Source organism: Vanessa tameamea, chromosome 6 (genome assembly GCF_037043105.1).
Source record: "Vanessa tameamea isolate UH-Manoa-2023 chromosome 6, ilVanTame1 primary haplotype, whole genome shotgun sequence".
NCBI classification, from domain to species: domain Eukaryota; kingdom Metazoa; phylum Arthropoda; class Insecta; order Lepidoptera; family Nymphalidae; genus Vanessa; species Vanessa tameamea.
Genome location: NC_087314.1, coordinates 5898805 through 5924012, shown reverse-complemented (window position 1 = coordinate 5924012; position 25208 = coordinate 5898805). Strand labels below are relative to the sequence as shown.

General features: G+C 30.7%; 3 protein-coding genes across 5 annotated transcripts in view; 1 reads left to right on the top strand and 2 right to left on the bottom strand.

Annotated features, from left to right (window-relative positions):
• Positions 1-1471: 1471 nt before the first annotated feature.
• LOC113393428 (iron-sulfur cluster assembly 1 homolog, mitochondrial) overlaps positions 1472-25208 on the bottom strand; it is a 71812-nt gene continuing 48075 nt past the window's right edge. The window contains exons 1-3 of one of the 3 annotated variants that reach the window (XM_026630298.2): positions 2825-2847; positions 2352-2643; positions 1473-1980 (exon numbers count right to left, since the gene is read on the bottom strand). In XM_026630298.2, the coding sequence (XP_026486083.1) occupies positions 1877-1980; positions 2352-2643 (396 nt within the window). In that variant the 5' untranslated portion in view covers positions 2825-2847 and the 3' untranslated portion in view covers positions 1473-1876. Of the gene's footprint in view, positions 1981-2351; positions 2661-2794; positions 2945-25208 lie in introns of those variants that run through there. The other 2 variants (XM_026630299.2, XM_064215174.1) reach the window with 2 other exon arrangements.
• LOC113393280 (pseudouridylate synthase 7 homolog) lies at positions 3486-9737 on the top strand. Its single transcript, XM_026630087.2, has 11 exons — positions 3486-4009; positions 4226-4436; positions 4993-5134; positions 5659-5779; positions 6214-6402; positions 6694-6868; positions 7383-7547; positions 7684-7822; positions 8179-8488; positions 8930-9075; positions 9446-9737. Exons 1-11 carry the CDS (start codon positions 3717-3719, stop codon positions 9718-9720), a joined length of 2166 nt encoding a protein of 721 aa, XP_026485872.2. The 5' UTR covers positions 3486-3716; the 3' UTR covers positions 9721-9737.
• On the bottom strand, positions 11284-14572 carry LOC113393347 (putative zinc finger protein 833). Its single transcript, XM_026630193.2, has 4 exons — positions 14314-14572; positions 13397-13480; positions 12332-12417; positions 11284-11508 (listed from the first exon to the last, which is right to left on the bottom strand). The coding sequence occupies exons 1-4, from the start codon at positions 14570-14572 to the stop codon at positions 11284-11286; spliced, it is 654 nt and encodes a 217-aa protein (XP_026485978.2).

The window sequence follows — 25208 nt, the reverse complement described above, 5'->3', positions numbered from 1 at the left end:
ATCACAGAATGGAAAATTGTATTGGATGCGTTCGTAAATAATTATTTTATCGTTTTAATCTTAACCATGTGATAATTTTATGTAAAGTATTTTTAAATCAGATTATAAAATATTAACTAGAATACCACGATAATGCGTTAATACGTAAATTACATATTTTATTTCTATTTTGCATTGGTACAAATCGAAATGATAGTCCTTGTCGCATATTATTATTTTAACTTTATAGATTATAATACGAAAAATACACTCACTTTATCTTATGGTTTTCAAATTATTGTATAGTTATTTATTTACTAATATTTTTTTAATAATAGATATAAAAGTATTTGTTCTAAGCTATAAGAAGTTTTTTTTTTAATTTAATATTTACAAATATCGTTTCGTCTTATTTAACACTAACAGTAAATACTTTCTCAAGTTGACTGTACTATATTCGGAATCGATATTTGTAATCAAATTGCAAACAAAGAGGATGAAATAATATATATATTATCATTTTTTTTTGCGAACCTCACAACCTATTATATAATGACTGTGAATGTAAATGAGATGACATACACAGCAACGGCCTTAGGGGGTGGCGAACAGGGCAATCGCCCGGGGCCTCGGTCTTGCAGGGGCCTCGCGCAAAAATCCAAGCAAAATTGAAATAGATTTTTTATTTAAAACTTTTGTTTTTGATCCCCAATTATTTATTAAGGTTATAAAATAACAGTAAATTAAAGTTAGTTAACTAATTAATTAATTCAGAACATAATTGATAATATCGCACCTCGAAACACTTGAAGATTGGTTTTTTAATCGCATAGTTCTCGGCCCATGCTTTAATTAAAGATTTTAGTCTAAGGAAGATACAACAACAACAATTATAATTTCTTTATTTGTTAATTTTGTAATTCCTTTGATGTAAAATATTTTAAAAGTACACAAATTTTATTTATTTGTATAACTTTATCATCTCTCGTCAAACATAACAAATACCTAAACCAAACAACCAGACCTACTTTCGAATCATATACATACTTTTCACCAAGGACAGGGGGCCTCGCAAAGACCTACGGCCCGGAGCCTCGCAATGGGTAAGGCCGCCGCTGGACATACACACAGATTAGGAACATTTTCAATGCTGCACATATGTATATTCCGAAAGAGGGGTTGTGGATAATATTTGCATTTGAAAATCTATACATTTTTGCTTCATATTTCCTTATTAAAACTAATCTATAATGAGACACTATTTTAGAAATTACAAAAATTGGAATTTAAAATCTGGATTGTAAAGCCACACTTCTAATCTTAGGGGCTGCCCATCAAAGTAAGGAAATTATTAAATTTAAAGATGGGTTTGGATTTCATATTAACAAAATTTTTCAACAGGATTAAGGGATCATTTTTGAAACGAATGACTGCGGTCAGTGATAATCAAACAAGGTTTACATTTTCTTAACTGATTGTATTATTTTTACTATAATTAAAGCATTAACTAAACAAGTTAAACAAAATGATGGTAATTTTACAATTAACTAAATTCATAATTATATGAGATATCTTATCACTAAATGCTATACAGCAATCTACACCTATACAATTATGCTATTCTATACAAGAAAACACAATATCTATCTATATACAAAACTAATATTTAAAAGAAAATTAGAAGCAACTTTAAAATAAACCCAGTGTTTTTTTTCCAAAAATAAAATATAATAAAAAAATAACTGTAAAAATTCAACAATGCCTTTTTTAGATTTTTTAAAAATTAATTCATGAACACTTCTTTTCACATACCATGCAAAATAATATATGCTTGGTATGCTTAAAGCAGTCATATGATTTTAAAAATACTATATCATATTAATTAATTTGGGATTATTCATACACTGAAGGATTCTCCACAACCACATGTGCCTTTGATGTTAGGATTATTAAACACAAATTCTGCTGACAGCTTATCTTGTACAAAATCCATTTCAGTTCCTATAATAAGACAAAAAAATACTTGAATTAAAAACAAACATTGTCTTTAATATTATTTCTATATAGTATACAGACAAAGATCTACATGATTATCTAAAAATGCAAAATATCATTGATAGATGTTCTAATTTATTAATATTTAATATATTTTTTAGAATATTATTAAGCAACTTTGAGTTGTGATAATTTTTGCAATAGAATAATTATTCTATTTTAACATTACTAATAATATAGTGGAATAATATTCATTTTTAATCATTAATTTTAGATGAAATTTGAATCTATTTATAGTGAAAAAAAACAAAAGCAAGTTTATTTTTAATATTGCTATTAAATTATATTTAAATTATCAGCTCATTAATCACACATACCTAATAATGTCAACTGTGCTTTTTTGTCAATTATAATAGTCACACCATCTTGTTTTACTTCTTCATCAAGTTTTCCTTTAGCAGAAGCATAATCAAGAGTATAAGATAATCCATTGCAACCTCTTTGTCTAACACCAACTTTTAAGCCAATAAAACCTTTAGCCTCTTCCTTTGCCATAATTTCTTTAATTTTTTGAACAGCTGATGGGGTTAATATAAGAGCTGCTCTAGAAGGCAGCATTCGTTTCTTTACAGCCCGAACAGTCGCACTTGCTATAGTTTTCGTAGCCATCTAAAACAAGATATATAGTAAGAAAATATAATTCCTCAAATTGATTTATATAATTTAAAATTTAAGTATTTGTACTGCATGAAAATGTACTATTTTTAAAAAATAGGTGCTTTTTTCTATATGGCTTCTATTTTATCGTGAATTAGTATACCTTATTTTTAATTTTACGCACAACTTTTACCTTCAATTTTGGAACTGTAATAACTTTTATTTTTGTCCTAATTTTCTGTCAAAATTGACAACTGCAAATTTTTGATTCAAAATTTGCAAAGCTGTCACATTTGATGTATTATTTAGTATTATATACAGAAGCAAAGGCAAACGTATTTCACCATGCAGCATAGTCGTCAGTATATAACTTTTATATTTTAAATCCGATTCAAATGAAAACATCAAAGTTTTTCATGTACCTTTTGCCGTAATTTTTCTCTTGTAATAGGTTTATGTTATATCTGTAAAAAATCGGAAACTGCCTATTGTGATTTATTAAATATTATAAACTGTAGCTGATACCACAAAAAAGACTGAAAAGTAAATATGTACAACATACACAATGACGGCATGTCGTTCTGTATGTTGTACATAAGAACGTACGGTAAGGACTCAAATTTTAAATTGAATTGGAATAAGATATAAGTTTTAGAACAATATTTCAATACAAGTCTATAAATAGGTTTATATAGTTTTTTTCCAAATCTACTCGATTTAAATCGGAATATAATTTATATTGAAATTATTCATATTATATTTATGTAGTTAGTTATTTAGTTAACCGTTAACGTAAATGAGCCATAATTGTCATATTTTAGTGTCACTTAGATTCTAAACAGCACATGCGTCAAATGTAAAATAAATCAACCTAAATAACGCTGAACTAACGTCAACAAGTTATTGATAGTTACAACAGCAACAACTGCATCAAATAATTATTACTAGAAAAAATAGTATTCAACTCAATACATAAAACGAACTTATATCTCAATGTACACATGTATAAGGTTTAATTAGTAAATTAAAAAAATATATATAAGCAATTAGATTTTAGGTTATCTTTTTGTAACTTTAAATACCGGATGAATAATAATTGGAATTACAATCAAATGCGGGGTGGAAATAATAGGGGTCGAGGTCATGGTCGAGGTAGAGGTTCTGGTGGATTTTGGCCTCAGAGAGGCTTTCGAGGTTCTAATTGGCGTGGTTTCAATCGAGGCGGCCCGAGACAAAACTTTGATGGTAGAAAATTTAATCAACAATGGATACAAAAAACGAAGCGCGATGGTCCTAGCAAAAGGCTCTCGGAACAAGATATTGGAGTTACGGAGTATTTAAGTGATCATGAGGGTTTTAATGGCATTATTAAATCTAGGTAAAGATATATTTACTATCTTTGTAGCAGATTACATGGTGTAACTTGCATATAACTTGCTACTAGATACTAAAGTTAACTTAGTAAGATGTTCTTATAAATATTTAAAAAATACCGTTCTAAAATATATTAATATAAAACTACGCACAATTTACTGTATATTATGTGTAAAAAATGTGTAACTATTTATAGTAAAATTCTTTGTTAATATTGTAGATTTTCAGATTTTCAAGTGTCTGAAATAAATGAGAAAGGTGAAATTGCCAAACTTACTGATTTGTCTGCACCTGAGCCACCTGTAGATGAGGATGTAGTGGATGATGAAGACTTGATTCTTAATAAGTATAATTTAGAGATCCTTCCCATGGAAACATGGGACAATATTAATAAATTGGCTATATCTCCTGAAAAACTCGAACCAGTAAAAGTAAGTTTTATAATTATTTGAATAATTATATGGAATTATTTGGTTAATTTTACAACATACTTAGTTGTCCATTTCCTTTAACTGGAGCAGCAGTTCTCTAAAGTTTCTCATTTGAGTAAAACATTGGCAAAAAAGTTTACTTTATTATATGCTAAGATTACATTTTTTAAAAAGTTATATTTTTTTAAAAATATTCTGCAAGAAATAAATATATGTATGTATGGTAGCGGTCAGGTCAAAAGCAAAAGTAGACTATAATCAGTAGTCACATTTGACAAGATAAGTGACTCTTCTAAAAATATTATTAAATGTATCACTAACTAATCACTCGTGTCTATTATATTTATATTATATATGAGATATATAATCTCCAATTTAATTTATACAATAATAATTAATCTATTTAACTTAAGGTTACTCGGAATGCCTCTGATATAATTTCGGCTCTTATCTCCTATCTCTTGAATCCCGTGTTGGCTGTCCTAGTGATTCCTTGTAAAGTGATGTTGAATTATGAATATGAAAATTTTAGAAACTCAATTGTGATATGTTTTAGGTGGATGTTACTGGCATGTCAAAGGAAGAGAGAACTAAGATTCATGATGCAGTTAAGAAAGCTTTTGGTGAAAGCATTGTTGGTAGCACTATCACTGAAAATGATAAGAAGTTTGTTGTCTTTGAGAAGTATAGGAAAGGAGGTCAGTGTATTGTGTAAATTGTTTAAGTCCAAATTTAAAAATGCGAGACGGAAAATGATATTATTCCAATATTTTATGGTTATAAAAAATGTCTAAAATTAAAGTATACCTTGCCATATAATTATGCAGTTGTGTATGTTCTGAATTTGATTTATATGGGTCGTTTTTTGTGTCTGATATTGTATGAAATGGTTATGGTAGCTAAGTGGATGTTTAAGATTGTAAAACCATAATCTTTTAGCTTGTTCATTTAATATCGCATTATATTACATTTCTAGATTTATCACATCCCTAAAAAGTGCTTTTTAAGTTGGCAGCACCTTGACAGAAGGTAATGGTAAACAGAACATTATTTTTGTCTCTAAATATAATTTCCGTCTAGGTAAGACAAAGAAAGTTATATTGCTGAATTTGCGAGATCTGTATGAGCTTCCAAAAAGCGATCAACCCAGTGATGAATCTTCCGCAATTTTAGTATGTGTAACATTCCAATATATAGATTGATAAGATATACTTTGTTACAGTGCGTATAGACAACAGAGTGAAGTGGGTGTGGCCTGGAGAGTATGTTCGCTTCATTGTGTATAAAGAGAACTGTGACACTATGGAAGCCGCACAACGTATTGCAGATCGGTTGAGATTAAAGTAATTATTCATTTTTTTAAATATTACTGTAATTATGTTTTGAGTGAATTCAAGCTTAAAAATTAAAGACAAAAACGTATGTGCACTTTAGCATATGACACATGAGCATATGACCTAACTTAATGAAAATGTTAAAAAGACAATGTAATCTATACTTACTAATAAATGAGAAGACTGCAAGATGCAGCGTGTTTCGGAAAAAAAATGGTATATTAATTTGGTAATATTATTATGAAAGTAGCTGCGCCTCTCAGTTTAAATTACTATTATTACTATATGAGTCATTTTCGATATAAGTGAATGTCTTGTAATATTTTGAATATTGCTGTTATGTAATAATAATAAAAGCAAAGGAACTCCCTTTTCCGTTGTTTGGACGATTCGATTGCTTGCGTGAACACTTTTGGATAAAGTATATTTTGATTACATTACAGTATAAAGCCGTCAATGGTCGGTTACGCCGGTACCAAAGATAGAAGAGCGAAGACATCACAATGGTTCAGTCTGCGTAAAGTAGATCCCAGGAAGATAGTCAATGCATGCAAGGACTTGAGGGAAATCCGAGTCGGGAACTTTAGCTTCAGCAATGATAACCTCAAATTGGGAATGTTAAAGGGAAATGTGTAAGCTTTTTTTTTACTTTAATTTAGTTCTTTAATCGCAATTTGACGAGATGAAGTAAAGCATTTGAAAACATTTTGGTGTTGTCTAGATTCACTGTCACCTAGAAAATGTTTTCATAGAAATAAATTAAGGATTTTGGCTTCTATTTTTTTTGTATAAATTAATTTTCGATCCAGTCTATATTCAGACATAAATGATATATTTATTAATTATATATGTATATATATTATGTTCAGTAATTTAAATACATACAGGTAAATTTATATACGTTCGTTTCTTTGCCAATGCAGGTTCCGTATATGTCTTCGGAACGTGACGGCGTCAGACGAGTGTATCGATAATGCGTGCACGTTACTACAGAAGAACGGTTTTATAAACTACTACGGACTGCAGAGGTTCGGGTCTCGTATCGATATGCCGACTTACGAGATAGGAAAGAAACTATTACAGGGGAATTTTCAAGAGGTAAGTGTTTAATATGTTGATTTATATCTTTGTACTGCATAAACATTTAGTCTAAGATACTTATACATAAAATGGTATTTAATATGTTTTCATAAAAACAATTTCGTTTTATATGTCTCCGATGTTGTTATCAGAGCTTTGACAGTAAAATTAAAGTGGATGTGAGTTTGTACCAAAGTGGAATAGTGTTGTATTATAGGCTTTAGCTTTAGTGGTAGACTATATTTGGACGGTAGTAAGATATTCTTTGGGAGAGTTTGTCCAAATGTAAACAAAATATTTCTTTATTTACTGACTCACTTATTTTATATAGAATAGACATTGACATACGTACATTGTATTCTGTTGTTTAAACTTGATTAATAAGATTTTTTTGAGTAATAATTTTATGTTGTACATATGACAAAGTTGAATTCTATTGTCCATTAAAAATTTATTCGATATCCTGTTCAACACCAAATTTGATGTGATTTTGTCGAAGGTCCTGTGATAAATATACAATCCCCTCCCGCAGGCTATCGAGTGTATGCTGTCGGAGTGCGAGGACGTGTTGTCGGCATACCGCGCGGACGGGGCGCGTGCCGCGCTTACGAGAGTGTCGCGTAACGCCGGGAACGAGGCGAGAGTGTTGCGCGCGCTCGCGCTCCGCCCACACGACCTGCTCGGCGCGCTAGACAAGGTGATCTTTAATGCATATATTTCATTTTCTCTCTATAACACAAGTCTACATTCCGTGTACGACAACGATTGTGACGTCCGATTGAAAAGGTTTTCGGTACCGCTATTATCAATTATGAAGTATTGAATGTCATCAGGTCGCGCGCAACGCGAGACTGCTGTACATCCACTCGTACCAGTCGTTGGTCTGGAACAGCGTGGTGTCGGAGCGCCTGCGCCGCGCCGGTCGCTCAGCCGCCGTGGGAGACCTCGTGCCGGCGCACGGGCACGCGGACGGTTAGCGAGTCCTTGCACTACTATTGTACTCTACTAGGCATTTATTACTCCTCGTTTTATTTGTCCATTTCACATAAGTTCAGCTAAAGATCAAAGGCTCTATTGATCAGTGGCTCTCAACGTTTTTAAATATAAAGTATTAAATTGGGATATTTATTTGAACTGTGCACGTACGGTACCTACATCCTTAGCTTAAAACCTAAATTTAATGTCAAACAAAAGAGACTAATTTTGATATGTTTACATTATTCAGACATTGAGTTGTAAACATTATCCTTTTTAATAGAACAAACATATAAGAAATAACTAAACAGTTTTTTTTTTAAATTGGCTAATATTTTTTCAATATTTTATAGAAGCAATAGAGGAAGAATCGGATAATGATGATAGTCAAACAGATTTACAAAATGACGAACCATCCGAAGATAGCACGACCGCCCCAAATAATATACAAAAACCAGCTGAACAAACAGATACTCCAGCTAAAAAGCTTATACCGGTAAAGGTTTTGACCCAAGAGGACATTGACAGCGGGAAATACACAATTTTCGACATCGTACTACCGCTGCCCGGGTATAGTGTCGAATATCCGCCCAACATGATAGATTATTATAAGGAACTGTTGGAGAAAGATGGACTGAAGCTGGACATGAAACACAAGTATAAGTAAGTTTGCTTTTAAAATTTTCTTCCTGTGTTAATTAACTAAATGTCAAAAATCTCATACACACATTTTTTTTTATAAACTTATTATTTTGTGTTTTATAATTTCATAAATAAGCTAACAGTGCTTGTCATAGCGTCAAGGGCCTTGCCAATGACTACAAACCTTAGCCAGTGTCTGAAGTAATATTTTTTTCCTTGAGTACATAAACAAAATCCGAATACAATCCTTGACACAGGTTATAAAAATAAACACGAAAACAATAATAAGTTTCACTCTTTCTAAAAAGCTAAACCACATGTAAATAGAGTATGTACTTAGCTAATAATATTATTTAATTATAATCATACTTTTTCTGTTACCTTATATATATATATATTATAAGCTTATCTTTGTAACATTTGCTTTTTGCGCCAATAATATTTGTTACTATTACTATACAGGAGCTACAGTATGTGCGGCGGGTACCGGCGCTGCGCGCTGCGGCCGCGCGCGCTGGAGTGGCGCCGCGCGCACTACGCGCACCACGCGCACGACCTGCTGCTCTCCGACCGCGACCTGCTCGACGGCCGCAGCGCGCCCGCGGACGGTGAGGGCCGTCACCGTCCTAAAGCTGTCAATTTCTAGATAGTTGAACATTGGCAAAGTCAAAGGACAATTTTGCTTATTCTATGATTATTATCCCATATAAAAGTAGTATCCTGTAAATGTTTCCTTGTGGGGTTAGGGCCTCCTCTCCCTTTTGAGGAGGTTTGTTGTTTATTCAACCACGCCGCTCCAATGCGGGTTCGTGGACATACATACGGGAGAATACCATTGGAATTAAACCATTTCGGCTCTATCCCATATATAAAATTGAATCTATTTTCCTTTTCCTAAAATATATTGTATATCAAATCATATTTTTTATTTGTTTACTATTGTATAAACTTGATTAATATTGGATTGTAATTTTTTAGATGGTAAATACAAAGCCCTGCTCCTAACTATGACTTTACCCACGAGTTGTTACGCCACGATGGCTCTTAGAGAATTACTGAGAGTAGACACATCGAGTGACAATCAAGCGCTGCAGAATAACTACCACGAGGACGGAAATGATAAAAATAGCAAAGATAATAAAGAAGTTGAAGCTAATGAAAATGTTAGTTTGGGAGAGAAAAGGAAAATTGATGACGATAAAGATCTCGACGATGATTTAGTTAAGAAAACTAAACAAAATGATGATGAATAAATATTTAATTATTATTATGTAATTGGCTATTTAATTTAGTTACATCCTGTAATATTTTATATGTAAAATATCATCCTTTGCGAAAAATCTGGTATATACTAACAGACCTATGATGAATATTTATCTTAAAATATATTCGGAAATAGTTACGACAGTAATTTTTTAACTAAATAGTTAATTTAATGCTTAATAGCAAAGATTTAATATGAAGTATTTAAAAAAAAAAAAAAGTAATAATCTTAATAGAACCAGACCAACATTTTACTCTTAGGTAATGCAATGATTATGAAACTATATTCTAAAATCGAGTAGGTTTAATTCATATTTAAAAATAATATTGTACACATCTATTCCCTGACGAAGGCGCGCCCTTCCATACTAAATTGTCGGCGTGTATTAGTATGAGTGACTCTTGACAACAGTGCGTAGGATAACTAATGTCAAGAAGAAAAATAAAGACATAAAAAAAATCTAAATTAGGTTATGGTAACGCAGGGAGAGGGGCGTCTTCGTGAGTTGACTTCGAGAGCTTTGTAAGTCGCATAGAAGAAACAAACGTCTTATACCAGATAATCTCCATGAAAACGATTTAAATTTTTTTCAAGCAATTATATTATACATGTAAAAAGAAGCAGAAATGTTACTAGCGCGCGAAAGCTGAAGAGCGAAGACTCAGAAACTTCCCATTTGGGACATTTTGGTATTAGTCGTTCTTCGCCTTGTTTCAAGAAAGGTCAAAAGCGTGATTAGTGGCAATAAAATAAAAAGATCCGTTGGGTGTATGTACACAAAAAGTGTACCTAACCTAATTATTACGCTAAAATAAATCATACACAAAGGTTCATATACGGCTTACCAGAAACGCAAAATTGTGTCTATTAAGTCATTACTTTATTGCACGCCAATTAACTAAATAATTACATAGATACTTTGGTTACATGGTTAGGTACATAAGTTAGGAATTGACAATAGATGCTATAGGCGCCTTTATCGCTAATGCAACGATCACTACTAAGTAACCTTTGGGCAGAGAAACAATTTTTTACTAAGTTTCCTGCTCATACTGTTCAATAAGCAATCTTGTCATTTAAAAATTAAAAAGGAATACTCTTTTATATTTCTCTTCATAAATGGCCAGCACTAATTGAGCGCTCACTTTTTAATTAATATCATTTGATGATAATTGACTCTGATATATTTTTTTCAATAAGTTCTCTATTTATACTGTTATGTTAGTAATTTCTACTATATACAAATTAATAAGGAATAATTTATTTTTTTCCGACGTTTGGACAGCACTAAATTATCGACACTTCTATTTGTTGTGGTAGTGAGTGTCGTTTTAGTAGTACACTGCTAGCTAATTTAAAGCTACCAATTTTTTCAATGTTTGTCAAAATTCAATCAAATACACTATATAGCTATTGGGTTTTTTAAATTATGTTACTTTACATTACGGTATGCAAAAAATTAGCCTCCTCGGTTTACATGCATTTTGAAATGTAGATAAAGACGACTATAATATTAGTAGGTTTGACAAAAAGATGTGTTATATAAATAATTTTATTCATCAAAATTGTTGTGCAATTGCTTGAACCTAGTCTGAGGTGGGGGTATTGTAAAGGGCCACAGGTCGCCATGTTTGCTGACATTTCCTGCAGATTGTCTCAGTTTATATGTATTATCTATGGATTGTCTGCCGTGTCCTGCGTGGGATGCGACGTGAGCACGGAGTTCTCCCGGCGTGGGAAAAGAGCGTGTACACCACGTGCATTTGTGTGGCTTGTTCTGGAAATATAACGCCTTAATTAGTATGTTATAGCAAACATCGTTAAACAGCGTATAAATAATACTTTTACAAGCTTCTTTGCAACTTGTTCTCTCTACTCATATTCCTCGAAATGAAAGGTTTTGTTTCCTTCTGTAACGTCGTGTTGTTGAAATGTCAAATTTTTACATCAATGCTTTGTGCAAGCCCGTCTGCGTAGGTATCACCCACTCATCAGATATTCTACAGCCAAACAGCAGTACTCAGTATTATTGTGTTCCGGTTTGAAGGGTGAGTGAGCCAGTGAAACTACAGGCACAAGGGACGTAACATCTTGGTTCCCAAGGTTGGTAGCGCATTGGTGATGTAAGGAATGGTTAATATTTCTTACAACGCAATTGTCTATGGGCGATAGTGACCACTTACCATCGGGTGGCCCATTTGCTCGTCCGCCTAGCGATATCATAAAAAAAAAAATAGTCAGTTCTGTCAACTATCTTAAGTATTAAAGTAGTATATTTTTTAGTATTGTTCTGGGAACACTTATTTCCCGGTAATACTAATTGCGCATGAATGAAGGCTTAATTCATTTGCAACAACAACCTTGGCAATATATTAAATAATTATATTTTTTTGTATTGACAATATCAATTAATAACCACATATTTAAAAAATAAAAAAGGAGAAAACAAATTTTATATACATATATAGGTTGTTTATCACTCTATCTTTGACTAGTTAGTTTAAAAAAAATTTACAGTATAACAGAAGACCTTCACTTTGCTATACTATACGGCCCACTATACACACGTGATTATAGTATAAGAATAATAAAATGTAAACCTTAGTGTGCGTCATTCGGTGGTAGTAGAGATTAGAGCTGGCTGTAAAGCATTTTCCACATTCAGGACACTTATGCGGCTTTTCTCCTGTAAGAAAAACTGAATATTTTTTTCTGTTCCAAATTATCGACTTACCTCAAACTTACAGACTTTATTAATCAGTTAAAAACTCAATTATTTGATAAATCAATACATTTGGGAGGTTATTTTATTCTTACAACTAGACTAGAAATAATATTAAAAAATAAGTGTTTTAATCTAAAATGAAGTGATTCTAAGTAGTGTTTGTGTTTTAAAATTAACTTGGAAGTATTTTATTTTAATACGATTATGTATAATTTGGTTGATTATTTGTATTATGTTTTTACACATTCTGTTTTTTTTTTTTAATTATTTTATACTTATTTATTCATTTCTGGACGTTTTATATACATACATATGGAGCTGAATAATTTTATGTGCGTAGTAACCTTCAGGTATATAGATTCGGACACGTGTTTGTGAAAGATTAAAAATCGGCTATCGTTACACACATCGACTTGTGAAATAATTGCTACTAATTAGAATATACGTTATTTATTCACAAAGCTTTATGACTTGTTGTTTTTAAAACGACGTGGCCTATAACAAAATACAATTTTTTTTTTAAAAAGCACCATATTTTACCATTTAACGAAGAATAAAAAATGATAATTTATGGAAAATTTCTTAATTAGCAGCTTCTGAGTAAAATGATCTGAAAATAAGCGTGTAAACTCGTGATAAGCGCACTATCTGGATGCAATTAATTGTATAAAATATTACATCTTTTGACTCGCATACCCAAGATGGACTAACACAAGGTAAGTAGATAATTAAAAATTAATGATCTCATTTTTTCCAAATTTGAATATAATATTCATATTTCTGGAATATAACCCTGATGATAAACGTACGACGTATGTAACATAATACTTGACTTTGACTACGACAGCTTTTTAGAGGTTTAAAAAATAAAATTAATTGGTTTCGTGCAAAAATTGTATTGAATGGAATTCGAATATTAAACATAGTTTTTCTTTCATACCAGTGTGAATCCTTCGATGAGTGTTCAATGAACTTGATGTGCTGAAGCCTTTGCTGCATACGTTACAAATATGTGGCTTTTCACCTGTTGAGGCAACGGTGACTTATCGTTAATGTCGTGATAAATCAAGATTTAAAAAATAATTAATAATTTATTATATAAAAAGGAATGCGAGTGACTTATTTAGGTTGTCAAGCATTGTATTTTTTCCGTTATATAAACATATAATAGGTACGTATGAATGAAGATAAATATCACAATGTAGTAAAACAAGGAAAATAGACATTAATAAATCAGAAGAATAAAATCAGAGAAAACATGTTATGATATTTCCTACATTGGTAGATAATGTAAATGTATACCGTATAAGGCAAGAGTCATTCTTACAATTTAATAGGAACAATCATAGATTTTTAATTTGGATAGATGAAAGAGAGTTTTTTTTTAATATTTGTAAATCCACAGATATGTAGTCCGTGTCTGTGGTGTATCTATTATTCCTGTATGTTTTATTATCTGACAGCATCATTGTTTAAGTTTTAGGATTACATTTTTTTTTGTTCGATAATAGTTCATGTGCAACATATTTATGTTTATGATTTTACTTTTTTTTTATTTACACTCATATTTATGAGTCTGCAAAATAAATACAAAAATGAAAAATATTACGAGAAACTATTGAATGTAAAATATAACATTTTTGCTTATTTCATTAATATTACAAATATAAATCCGACCTTTATATAGTCACAGAAAAATCCTTGAAAAAAATTAAATAAAGTCGACATAGTCGAATTTGTAAAATTATTAATTACAATTTACAAAATAACACCAATACAATAATTGTAATGTTGTATGAATATATATGCATAATAATAATGTGGTTTGAAAAAGTGGACTGCGGTTCTGCACTTTACCTGTGTGGGTACGCATGTGACGTTTCAATAACGAAGGGCGGTCAAAGGTCTTCAGACACACTTGACACGGCAGCACTGATTTCATACTCGAGGCTCTTTGCGTCAACGAAGGGTTTCTCTTGTCGACGAGACTTGTCCGTTCATATAGTTTCACCAAGTGATCGTTTAGTCCAGCGAGGAATTTCAAATCTATAACGTTCATTATTTTGTTGGATTTGTTCCTGGTCGATAAATCTAAAGGTTCTGTTTGAAAATTCATTGTTGAAACGAATAAAATTGGAACTATTAATATAATTAATAATTTGAAAAACATGGATTTGATTACATCCAGGACATATTTAGATTTTTTTTTACATTTCTTGAAATTCTATGAGTTCAGTATATGATTTCTTTCCGAATTTCCATAGATAAATGTGATAAGTTTTTCCTATTACTCCCTTAAATAGCCTAAGGGTTGACACGTATAAATGACGACGTTATATCGGGCAGTATTGAATTGTGTAACGGTGTAGATCGTTTGGAGTATTGTGGTGACGGTAACAATGAGCTCCGTAGAGCATCGGCCACTAATCGACGTGATTTGACGGTTTTTTCGTCAAAATCATGAAACCAAAAAAATATTTATCAATATGAGCAAAATAATTAAAATAGGACAGTAATTTTAGAGAGGTTTTAGAAATAAAATAAGCAAAAGTAAATTAAGTTACATTATTTTTTTAATTATTAACATTTTGAAATATTAAAGATTTAATTGAGTATTCATATATATTTAGAGACAAATCATTGATTATTTTGTGTTTTATCTTTTGATAAACCTATAAGCAAATTGTTCTTCTTACTACCTAAAGATTCCTTACTACATAAATAATTCCTACTTGGGTTGTTGTAAAATTACCAAAATTATTAAAATGCCATATCCAACAAATTTCCAAGTTGTAAGTATTGTATTGAAGAAAACGTAATCGGTTATAAAGGTGACGAGGCAACAAAATGTTTGGATTTTCACGCTTTGTGCGACAAACGGAGGCGATATTTGTTATTTGTACATTATACTGATGATGTCGAAGGTATTGTGAGTTTACAATGAGAACGAATTTCCGATTAACAAGCTCACCATATTTGTGAAATAAAGTGACGTGGCGATCTTTTGAGGAATCTTTATCGAAAATATTTAAATGTAATAAGGTAAGGTTAATAATATTATGTGAAGGCTTTAAAATTACTATTTAATCGTACATTAACTATTAATTAAACGTAGATATTAGTAGGAGCAGGAATATTTTCATTTTATCGCCTATTAAATTACTTATTGTATCAAATATTTATTTTACGCCAAACAGTAGTACGTCATATTCCTGTGGTTCGGTATGAAGTCAAAGCCTCGGAAAATACATGCACACAAATGTATTTCCATGGTCACTGAAGTTTTGATGGATTAATTGATAGTTAATATTTATTATATTAGGTTCAACAAGCGGCATCATCGTGGTATGGGACCAACTGCGTAATATGTGGGAAGGAGCACAATAAATAAAGCAAATGTATAGTTAGTAGTTATGTATAATAAAATATTAATAGTAAAAACGATCATTTGTACTAATATAATAAAATCGAAAGTAGCTCTGTGTGTTTGTTGCGCTTTCATGGCTGATCTATTAAATCGATTTTCATAAATTTAGTACGAAGCAACCTTGAATCTTGGATACCAAGATGTTATGTCCAATGTGCTTGTGGTTATACTGGCTCACTCTCCTTTCAAACAAAAATACAACAATACTAAGCATTTCTGTTGGCGTAGAATATATTGTGAGTATTTGGTACTTACCCAGATCGGCTTGCATAAAGCCATACATCCAAGTATGGATGGGAATTCATTTCTATTGTAAATTTAATTTTTTTATAATTAATTTTATAGGCCATACAAATGTATGTACTTATGAAACGTTTGATGTTGTTCATCGTGTAAACTGAGTTTTCATAATGCACGTATAAACAACGCCCAATTATAATTATTATCCATGGCGTCAGACATGTCTTTGGTTGCACAATGGGTTATTGAACTTTTTTACCCAATTAAAAGGGGTCCCGTGGAGTTAAGTTTAACAGGCGAACAAAACAAAATATGTATGTATAATATGTACCTAATTTTTGCTGCCTCAATTTAATTTGATTATATTCTTTAATTAATGGCGTGCTGTCTTGAAAAATCTGCGCAGTATTTTTTTAATATGTTATTATTTCTATTGTGTCAATGGTGTAACGATGACTGTAACTTATATAAATATTATCAACAGATTCTGATTCGACTCGATTGTCCCAGAAAATTATAAATAAGTGAGTTTTTTTAATCAGGTTCTCTTTGCACCTATCTAATTTGTTGCTTTATCGCTAGTTGTGATGTAATTAGTACGTTTCATATTCGTCCATTTCGTTAACGAGTTATGATATGACTGGGATTTCTTTTGTATTCAGGCGTATATGAGCTTTATAATCGCTATTACATTACAATGCTTAATGATAGTAATTTGGAGGAAGGTTTTTCGTTATTGCTTTAAGGCATATCGTATTTGATGGGCTGTTTTATAATTCTTTAATCATATTAACGTTAATTTGCTTTATTCTTTATTAAAAAGTTAGTAGCTTTTTCTGTTATTAACGGAAGTTTAACAGCAAAATTAAGAAGATAGGGGAGTACATGTAAATTATAATGCCACATGTAATAGCCGTATTTTTCCTCCATAGATAATGGTACTGAAAGATGTACAAACCCATTTTTTACCGCTGGAACAACGCATTTACGTGTTAGCTCCATTGTGGGAGAGTCATGTGGGATTCATCGACACCAACTGTACCGGAATACCAACTAAATAATCAGTGGTACCTATTCCGTCTTTTCGGGAGCGTTACGGGATCGCTTGAGCAAACTACCTGGGCAAGATGCATACCTTTCCTTACTATGTTGGCAACGAAGGGGTAAAAAAGGAAAACGTTATTAGCGCTGTGAATGTGTGCTTTTGCATTGCATTGGGTCTGATGCATTCCATTCCCAACATACATTAGGTATGTATCTTCGGTGAGCAAGTTTGAGTTAAGTTTCTGAATTGGTAAAACAATTATCAAAGAAGTGTGCAAAGGCGAATCGTTTATTACATTAGCAGGCTGTAAATTTCCCACTGCTGGGCTAAGGCCTCCTCTCCCTTTGAGGAGAAGGTTAGGAGCATATTCCACCACGCTGCTGCAATGCGGGTTGGTGGAATACACATGTGGCAGAATTTCTTTGAAATTAGCCACATGCAGGTTTCCTCACGATGTTTTCCTTTACCGCCTAGCACGAGATGAATTATAAACACAAATTAAGCACGGTTTTGAAATCGAAATCATCGGTTAAGATGCACGCGTTCTAACCACTGGGCCATCTCGGCTCTCAGATTGTCATATGCTTCTATTTCGAAAATGCAAGATCGCAAAAAATATTAAAAGTTACATAGTATTAAAAAAAAAATTGTATCTAACTTTTATTGAAATTTTCAGTATCTAAAACTATTTCTATTTAAGAAATAGAAAATTCGAAACGACGATGTTATTGTCGTTACAGAATATAAATACTATCAAAAACGAAGTTTTGCATCGTAAGACGAAAAACAACAAAAAATACTCCCAACTCAAATGCCGTCTTATTCAAATGCGTTCGCAAATCGGATTTTCTTTCGTCTTGTTAAGAGCATTTGTTTAACTTTCCTTCGCGTTTTCTGTTCTTCTATTTATTTTGTTTTATTTTGTTCGTAGCTAAAATAAAAGTTTAAACCATCTTTAATTTAATTTAGAGAAGTATGATAAAACTTTGTGTATCTAAACAACTAAATAAAAACAATAAACGTTTACTTATTAGTAAATATGCTTTTACATGACGAACTTGGCGTGGAATAATCGGTTGGAAACAAAGGTTGAAATTGTAAATCTAGAATATATTTATTGATTGTTTGTTTTTATATTGCTGTTTTTTTATAAAATAGATTGCTTAAAGCAATAAGGCCTAAAATAAAATTCTTATTTCTATTAAAATTATCTTTATACCGCAGGGATATTTTTCTTCCGTTCTTATTATATTTCCGTTGTTATAAAAGATAAAAATAAAACTTCGCCCGGAGCACATGCTATGAGAAAAGTTACATTGTTAGCTAAAACTTAACAATTTATTTTTGGGTCAAAGTATTACGAATTATTAAAAATTCTTGACTCTTTAAACAGAATATTAAAGAAATAGCACTTTGTAATTAAAGTAATCTTGGTTAAGCATACACTGATGTATATTGTTGTATGTATTTAGAGTGACGGGTAAGTAAACTGTAATTACAAAAATATAAATTTTAGATCATTTTAATAAGAGTGCCTACATTAAATTTTGACGGTTAGTTTCGGTGGATAAAATGGTTGCTCATTTAAAAATGCTGGTAACGCTTAATGATTCAAAAGTAAAAGTTTCTTTGAATAAAAATATGTCTATTTTAACTTAATTTATTGTTAGAAAAATGATAATGAAAAGGTAATATTTTATTTTATAATATTTTTTTGATTTTATAATTGTATCGCTAAGTACGCCTATAACCGAAGGTTACAGGTCCGGGAAAGCAACTTAGAGATTTCATGTGCTAAATTGTTGCTGATAAATCATCGGCAGTAAAGAAAAACAGCCTAAATATACGTGTAATACATGAAATTCCTTGGCGCTGCAGCTCTTCAAGAGGATCGAACCGTTTTTCCAGGACGGGACATTAACGGCCTGATAATTTTCTTTGAAATGTATGTAAATGTGTTATACTAATGTATTATTTTAATAATGTAAATGTATTATAACGACCACTTAAAAATCACAATATTGTGGTAGCTACCATTGCTTATTTTTCCAATCACCTACCCAGCCAAAACAAAGGAGAATAATATATTTGTTAAATTTTATACCAGCAGGGATAAATCACGACAAAACTATATTAAAACACAAAATATATATTAAATGATTTTTTATTGCCGATGTTAGTAAAAGATCAATAATTCCCCAACTGTTTCTTTAACTCTGTATAGTTTAAAGCATCATCAAATTCGTTTGAAGCTCGTAGAACAAAGGATCTCGGTATAAAAATAAAACAGATCTCGCAATATTTGGCAAAATTACGGCCGCCATCGATCGACGCGCCTCTTGCATAAATGCATTAGCCTGAAGATAGGCGCCGCGCACTATTGCTGCGGTGTAGGTCATGACAGGTAGCGATTGTCTTGCTACATTTATATAAAATTAAATGTGTATGAAGTCTGTTTTTATAATTGAACAAAGTTCTTAGGCTTATTAAAAAAATTAATATGAAGAAAATTTGTTTGCTTGGTGTTAGGGCTTTGTGCTTGTGCCAGTGTAACTATAGGTACAAGGGATATAACATCTCAGTTCTCAAGGTTGGAATATTTCTAACAGCACCATTGTTTATGGAAGGTGGTGACCAGTTACCATCAGGTGGCCCACTTGCTCGCCCGCTACATATGTCATAAAAAAGTACTGAAATTTAATATTAATAACATAGTTATCAATAATAAGCATTAATATTAATTAAAGTTTATTCTTCATTTTTTAATTGATTTTAATTAAAATAATAATAATAAAGAAAATTAACTCGCTAAGTGTTGTTTGTAGAATTAACTCACATTGGGTAATCATCGAATATTTGTTTGTTTTGCCGACGATCATTATTATTTATTACTTCTGACATAGTCTGTGGGGATTATTGTGGACTGAAATTATTATAGTACATAGACACATAAAATGAATAGAATTGTATTTAAAATTGACAACGGCAGTCATATTTATGTAATCTATGATCATTTGTGAATTGTAAATTCCTAATGTAAAATATACATCGACAACATCCATATACTCACACAACACAAAATAATGCCGTTGACGTACTTCATATACTTAGATACATACATACATACTTAAATAAATAAATAAAATATTATAATAAAAACGCTACAAGTTTGTAATTCGCTTATCTTCAGCGGCCCTAAATTTATTCTTAATAAAGCGCCAAAAGGCCGGCCGGATGTATTTTTTGATATCTCTTACTTTGAGGATGAAACGAAATCGAGGGTAGAATTCTTCAGGGATGGTTTAATGTGTCGATAGTTCTACGCGCTGAGATCGCTTTGGGATCAATTTCCAACCAATATAGCTTAGGTAAAATTTTACTCATTTTCTGCCCTTTTTTAATAATTTTGTACCATTCCTCGGGAACTGTGCATATATCTAAATATTCTTATTTAAGTATTTAGTATATATTTTATTAAATATAAATAAAAAAATATAAACAAGTTTAAATACATGTTTGGAAATATTAACCTTTGTAACGCAAATTATATCGTTTTGTGTTAAGTTTTTCATTCATTCATACAACAATTTAGTATGATACGCATAACATAGAACACAAACATTTAGAAAAAAAAATGTTTTTTTTTTAAAGTGTATATTTTTAATTAAAATATTACATATCATTAACAGTATATGTGTACTGTGATTAAAAGTTTAGTTTCTTAATTAAATTAACACACATTTAGTAAATTATGCCTTGTCAAGTAAAATGTTTTTATTTTAAACTCGTTTTCTAATATTTTCTGAAATATAAAACGTACCTGCTTACTATTATTTTTTTCAAACCATAATTTGATTAAATCTAGTAAATAAGTACTTTATTAAATATTCCCGCTTTCAAATCTGAAATTTTTGGTCACGCATTCTATTATCTGATGTACATATTAATTTCCAAAAGGATTTGTAACAATTTTTCAAATGCAACGCTTTTATATTTCTTTGTAAGATCTACGAGTTTGATTCATGACGCTTTGTTTGCAAAATTGTACATTTGTTTATTTGATTATAATGGCAACATTAACAAGATGGAGTCATTCCCTCCATAATATTTCAGTTAATAAATGTGTTATTTATTATTGCTATGAAATGTTGTTAGAATATAAATAATTGTAAATATAAAGTAAAAAAAAGAAGAATTTATTAAATGTTTCATCAAAGATTCTTAGTAGAAATGAAAATACCTTTAATAAGGCAAAGTACGAAATGGTGATCTCAAAGAGCAAGTCACTTTGTGAATCTGAAACTAACCGGGCTGTTCAAAGTAATAAGTCCGAGATAAAAACCTCCAAGCTGGGCGTGGCCTACGTTGGGCGTGGCGGGGAGGGACGGGGAGGTGCTTGGAAACCATGTCGAGAGGCTTTTATTTTGTTTTTCATTCCAATTGTATTGAAAGAAATGGAGTTTTCGATGAAATTCTACGTATATATTTACTTGCTTTAATTTTCTTTGTCTGATTCTTTTTATTTCGATATCTGTTTTATTAAAATTTGTAATTGAGTTAAATAAACCTATAACATTTTTTTATTTTTGTAACACTTTTATGAACGAAGAAATATTTCGTAAAAAAGAGATTTTTTCGTTTTTCTTAATAACTACATTCTCTTGAGAATTTTAGAAAGATATTAAACATAAATAATAATATGTGACGTTGTATTATATAACCTTTAATATATAAACTAGTTAAGACAAAAACACTTAATTTAAATTAGGCCAGAAACAGATTGTGAACAAACGAAAATCTCGTTGAAAATTATTTAATTGTATGTATCGTTTCTGTGAGTCCTCGCTTACACATCTCAAGCATTAAGTTAAAGTCTATCAAAGAAATTGACAACATTTTTAGTGAAAACGCATCCTATATACTTACGTATATATACCTAATAATTATATTTTTACATATTAGTAAACCAAACAACAAATACTACATAGTATTAGATACCTCACCTAGTCACTCATTTAATATATTATATGGCTTATAATAATATCACTTTTTAATGCTTCCTTACTATCGCAATCAGAAACGTTTATAGAAATAGATTGTATTAACTAGCATTAAGTCCTTTAATAAATATTAGTAAATTTTTAATTTAATAGATGAATATTATAACTTAGAGACAATTTACAAAGTCTAGTGTACCATTTTAATGTGAATAAGGATTTGGAAAAAATGGCTTCGTAAAATTGTAACCGACAAAAATAGCAATTAAAAGGTATTTACTGTAAAAGATAGAAACATGCCATTGTGTAATTTTTTATAGGCCTTTTTAAGACCTGATATTTTCTAGGAAATTGTTTTGATACATTTCAAGCGTTCAAGTGTACAGAAACGGCATAATTCAGCCGTTTAGCATAAAATATTTAGAAAATAATTATACATAAGCATACCCTTCACGTTTGTCTCTCTTGGTGATATTAAAAACCGTATTAAAATCCGTTAAGTGGTTTAGAGGGAGTAAGAGGCCATACAGACTGAGGAAAACAGTAACTTTGTTTTATACTATTTAAGAAGGTTACATAATAGCAATATAATCTAGCTTTGTCATAGCTATAGATATACATAAGTACTACTTAATAACACACTGATTAATAATTATATGTACATACCTCTCCCAAATCGTGCATATGTAGCCTTAAGCTTATAGGATAATTTTTTTCATTAATTAATTTATTTTAATCTATATTAGTAGATTATTAATATTATATTAATAATTACTATATACTAATCTACAATAATCTGTATTAAACTCAGCCCCATAAAGCCAAATAACATAATAAATGATCTTAATAAAAGTATTGCAATTTATACTCAAATATTTCTTTTTCTAAGACGATAACAGTAGATTCAAAAAAAAAAAATTAATCATGTTTCGTGAACGCAATAAAGGTCCCCATCACCTTTGCAGTTCTTTCAATTTCATCATGTATATTTAAATGAGGTTTGTATTACAGTCTGTACGCTTTACCTTTAATATGTACGGAACATTCTTATTATCCTGTTGTTTACCTGTTTCCATTCTAACACGGTAGCTATATTTTCCCGAAAAAAATGTCTTCTATTATCTTATTCACATTTAAACGATTGCCTAAATGTATGTCTTGGCTTTACATGGGTTACTACATGTTGATCCCGCTTCTATGCTTTAGATGTTTAAAAAAAAACGTAAATCCTTCCCTAGGCGTGCAATATTGTTCAAACCTTATCTATAGATTACATAATATATTTAATTTTAAGTTAATATGTTGTTGCTGTGTTATATAAAAATAAACAGTAATCAACTATACAAATTTAAGAAAAAAAACTATAATATTAAAAAAAAAACATTTTTCTTTTTTGTTTATGGCGAAAGTTACTATAACTTAACCGACTTTGGGAACAATAGCTTTAATTTAATTACCAGATTTTCTTATATAAATAATAGAAAAGATTTTTAACGGTCTGTTAAATAGTCTAATCACTAATAGGATAAGACCGTCTGTTTATTCCCGAATATCGAGAACGTGAGCAATATTTTCGAGTGCATATAATTTTTATTTAGGTATAATAATTTATAGAATAAATTCTGTAACAAACTGAAAGGCTTGGGAAGTTTACATATGAGGAGTTTTGACATTCACTTTAATGCTGAATTTGACATGGGATAAATTAATATATAAGTAGAATAGTCGAGACAATTGTAGATGAAAATACATTTAAATTGTTTTTTTTATATATATAAAAATTTGTAACAAACCAGTAGGTACTTATTTATTACTTTATACATTCACCAAACATAGATAATGAAACTCAATTATTGTCGTATGTATACTTATATAGAGTAAAGCTATATTCAAAATATATCGTATATATCGAAGGACTAAATAAAATCGTGACGTTCAAGGTAACGGAGATGTCTTGGAGGCTACAAGTCGCGCTTCTTTTTCCAATTTCCCCGTCGGCGACGCGTTGTGAAAATCCTCTTTTGATTTATTTTTTAATTCGCCGTCTCATTTCAATTTATGGTCGGCGGCTTTGAGGCATTTGTACCTGTCCCAACTTGTCTCTATGTTAATGTCTTATTCTGAACGCGTTCACTTTGAGATATTGGATTAGATATAATTGATAAACACATTAGTGTTTACATATTTTATTCGAGTAATTTAAAAAAAAAAAAGTGAAAATAGATACTTTATATTAATATTACAAAAGGAATACGTTCGGGATAAACGCGAGTAGAAATAGGTGTACTTTTTTTTAAATATATTTTTTACTTTCTAATTCTTCAATTTTTATATAAATAAGGACCAAATTTTTATTATACTTGTACCGTTTACCTGTTTCGTCTTTATGTAATTATATTTACCAGTTTACCAGTACTTATATGGTATGGTTCAAAGTATACTCATTTCAAAATGCCAATAGGACACTAAGTTTTAGAAAGGTTAAACAAACACTTCCGAAGTAATATTTTACGAAACGTTTTCGTAGGGACGGGACGGGGACAAGATGGCGCGGCAAAAAGCACAAAGTAACAGATGATCCTAATTTAAATATCTGCGAGGGACAGTGAGGGTGTTTAGGAGTTAGTAAAAAAGGCCTCTTTTACACTATGTCGTTTCTCACATAGTTTCTTTTTTTTGATTATCCATAGAGTATCTATATTTTTTGATAACATTGTAATGACTGGTGAATTTCTAGCATATTGTGATTATGACAATGAAATATTTCATTGTCATAAATATATGACAATGAAATTATATTATCTATTTATTAACTAATAAGTTATCTATATTCTTAATTTTTCATAATAATTTCAAAAGCCAATAACTTTTATAAATTTTTGTGATAATATTTTACAAGTTTTGATTGAGACACCTCATTTGAATGGCTTGAAGATTTCGATTCCTTTCGACAACGTTTAACCAAGACATAAATGATTTAATTAAAAAGATATAATGAAACCGTACCACTACATATATATATCAAACGAACATCATCGATTTT